The sequence below is a fragment of the Aplysia californica genome, unplaced genomic scaffold, assembly GCF_000002075.1.
Source record: "Aplysia californica isolate F4 #8 unplaced genomic scaffold, AplCal3.0 scaffold00076, whole genome shotgun sequence".
Classification (NCBI taxonomy): domain Eukaryota; kingdom Metazoa; phylum Mollusca; class Gastropoda; order Aplysiida; family Aplysiidae; genus Aplysia; species Aplysia californica.
The window spans coordinates 196528-197700 of record NW_004797346.1 but is presented as its reverse complement, the minus strand read 5'-3'; the positions used below and the strand labels follow the sequence as shown (position 1 = coordinate 197700).

General features: G+C 37.5%; 1 protein-coding gene across 1 annotated transcript in view; it reads right to left on the bottom strand.

Annotated features, from left to right (window-relative positions):
* LOC101864130 (cytochrome P450 3A12) overlaps positions 1-1173 on the bottom strand; it is a 28506-nt gene that overhangs the window by 26081 nt on the left and 1252 nt on the right. Inside the window, exons 2-3 of the mRNA XM_013080145.2 lie at positions 825-950; positions 104-192 (exon numbers count right to left, since the gene is read on the bottom strand). Coding sequence (XP_012935599.1) covers positions 104-192; positions 825-950 — 215 coding nt within the window. The remainder of the gene's footprint in view (positions 1-103; positions 193-824; positions 951-1173) is intronic.

Sequence of the window (1173 nt, the reverse complement as noted above, 5' to 3'; positions counted from 1 at the left end):
ATAGATAGATAGATAGATAGATAGATAGATAGATAGATAGATAGATAGATAGATATCAGAATATCAGAATATCAGAATATATCAATAAATACATATCACTTACACCCTTGTGTCGATCTTTTCTCCTGCTTCTGCCTTTTCATTTAGAACATTGGCCAGTCGCTTTGAGCAAGAGCCGATGTAGTTTTCCATCTGTTGTGAGAGAAGAAAATATCTATCTATCTATCTATCTATCTATCTATCTATCTATCTATCTATCTATCTATCTATCTATCTATCTATCTATCTATCTATCTACTTATCTGTCTGTCTCTCTATCTTTCTGTCTATCCGTCCGTCTGTCTACTTATTTATCTGTTGCGAGCTACTTTCTTACGATAAATTGTATGTTCTGGGTTTTTTCAGTATTGTAAATTTTGTTATCTGTCTTCGAATCCCTTTGTGTTGGTGTCATGCACAACTTAAAGCAAATACATACTAATATTAGTATGCTAGCTATCCAATTGTGTCTTTTCGTGCCAATCCGAATTCTATGACATTGTGTGGATTGCTGGAGGGTGCTCTTGTTGGGTTTGCTCTTTCTTACCTATCAAACATTTATCGTCCTTTTCCTCCACCTTTTTGCGTGTGTTACTTTCTAGTGACACCTCTATCCTTTGGCACTCACATTATGGCCTTATTGGTTGGCAAATCTTTTTTTTTTAACTTTTTAAAAACGAATTGCTTTACTAAAATTAAATGTTAATGGATACCAAAAAAAAAAGAAAATCATCAAGCATGGTCTTGTCAATTATTAGTAGATAATTCAAGCTTTCTTGGTTTACCGATTTGAGTTTGTTACTGGAGAAGGCTGGGTTAACGATGGACCTCATTCGCTTCCACTCCGCTCCTCGTGCAAAAGGCAGCATCTTGCTGAACAGTGGGTGGTTGGCAGACCTATCAGTCAGTGTCTGAGAGGGGAGGGACAGTGACAAAATTATTGTGACCGGTCCTTGTAAGTGTCAAAGCATTACATGCACTTTTAGGTGATGCGCTGATATTGTTGATGTTGATGCTTGTGTTAATGATGTTGTTGTTGATGCTGCTGCTGATGATGATGATGATGATGATGATGAGGATGATGATGGTGGTGATGATGATGATGGGGAGGAGGAGAAGGAGGAGGAGGAGGAG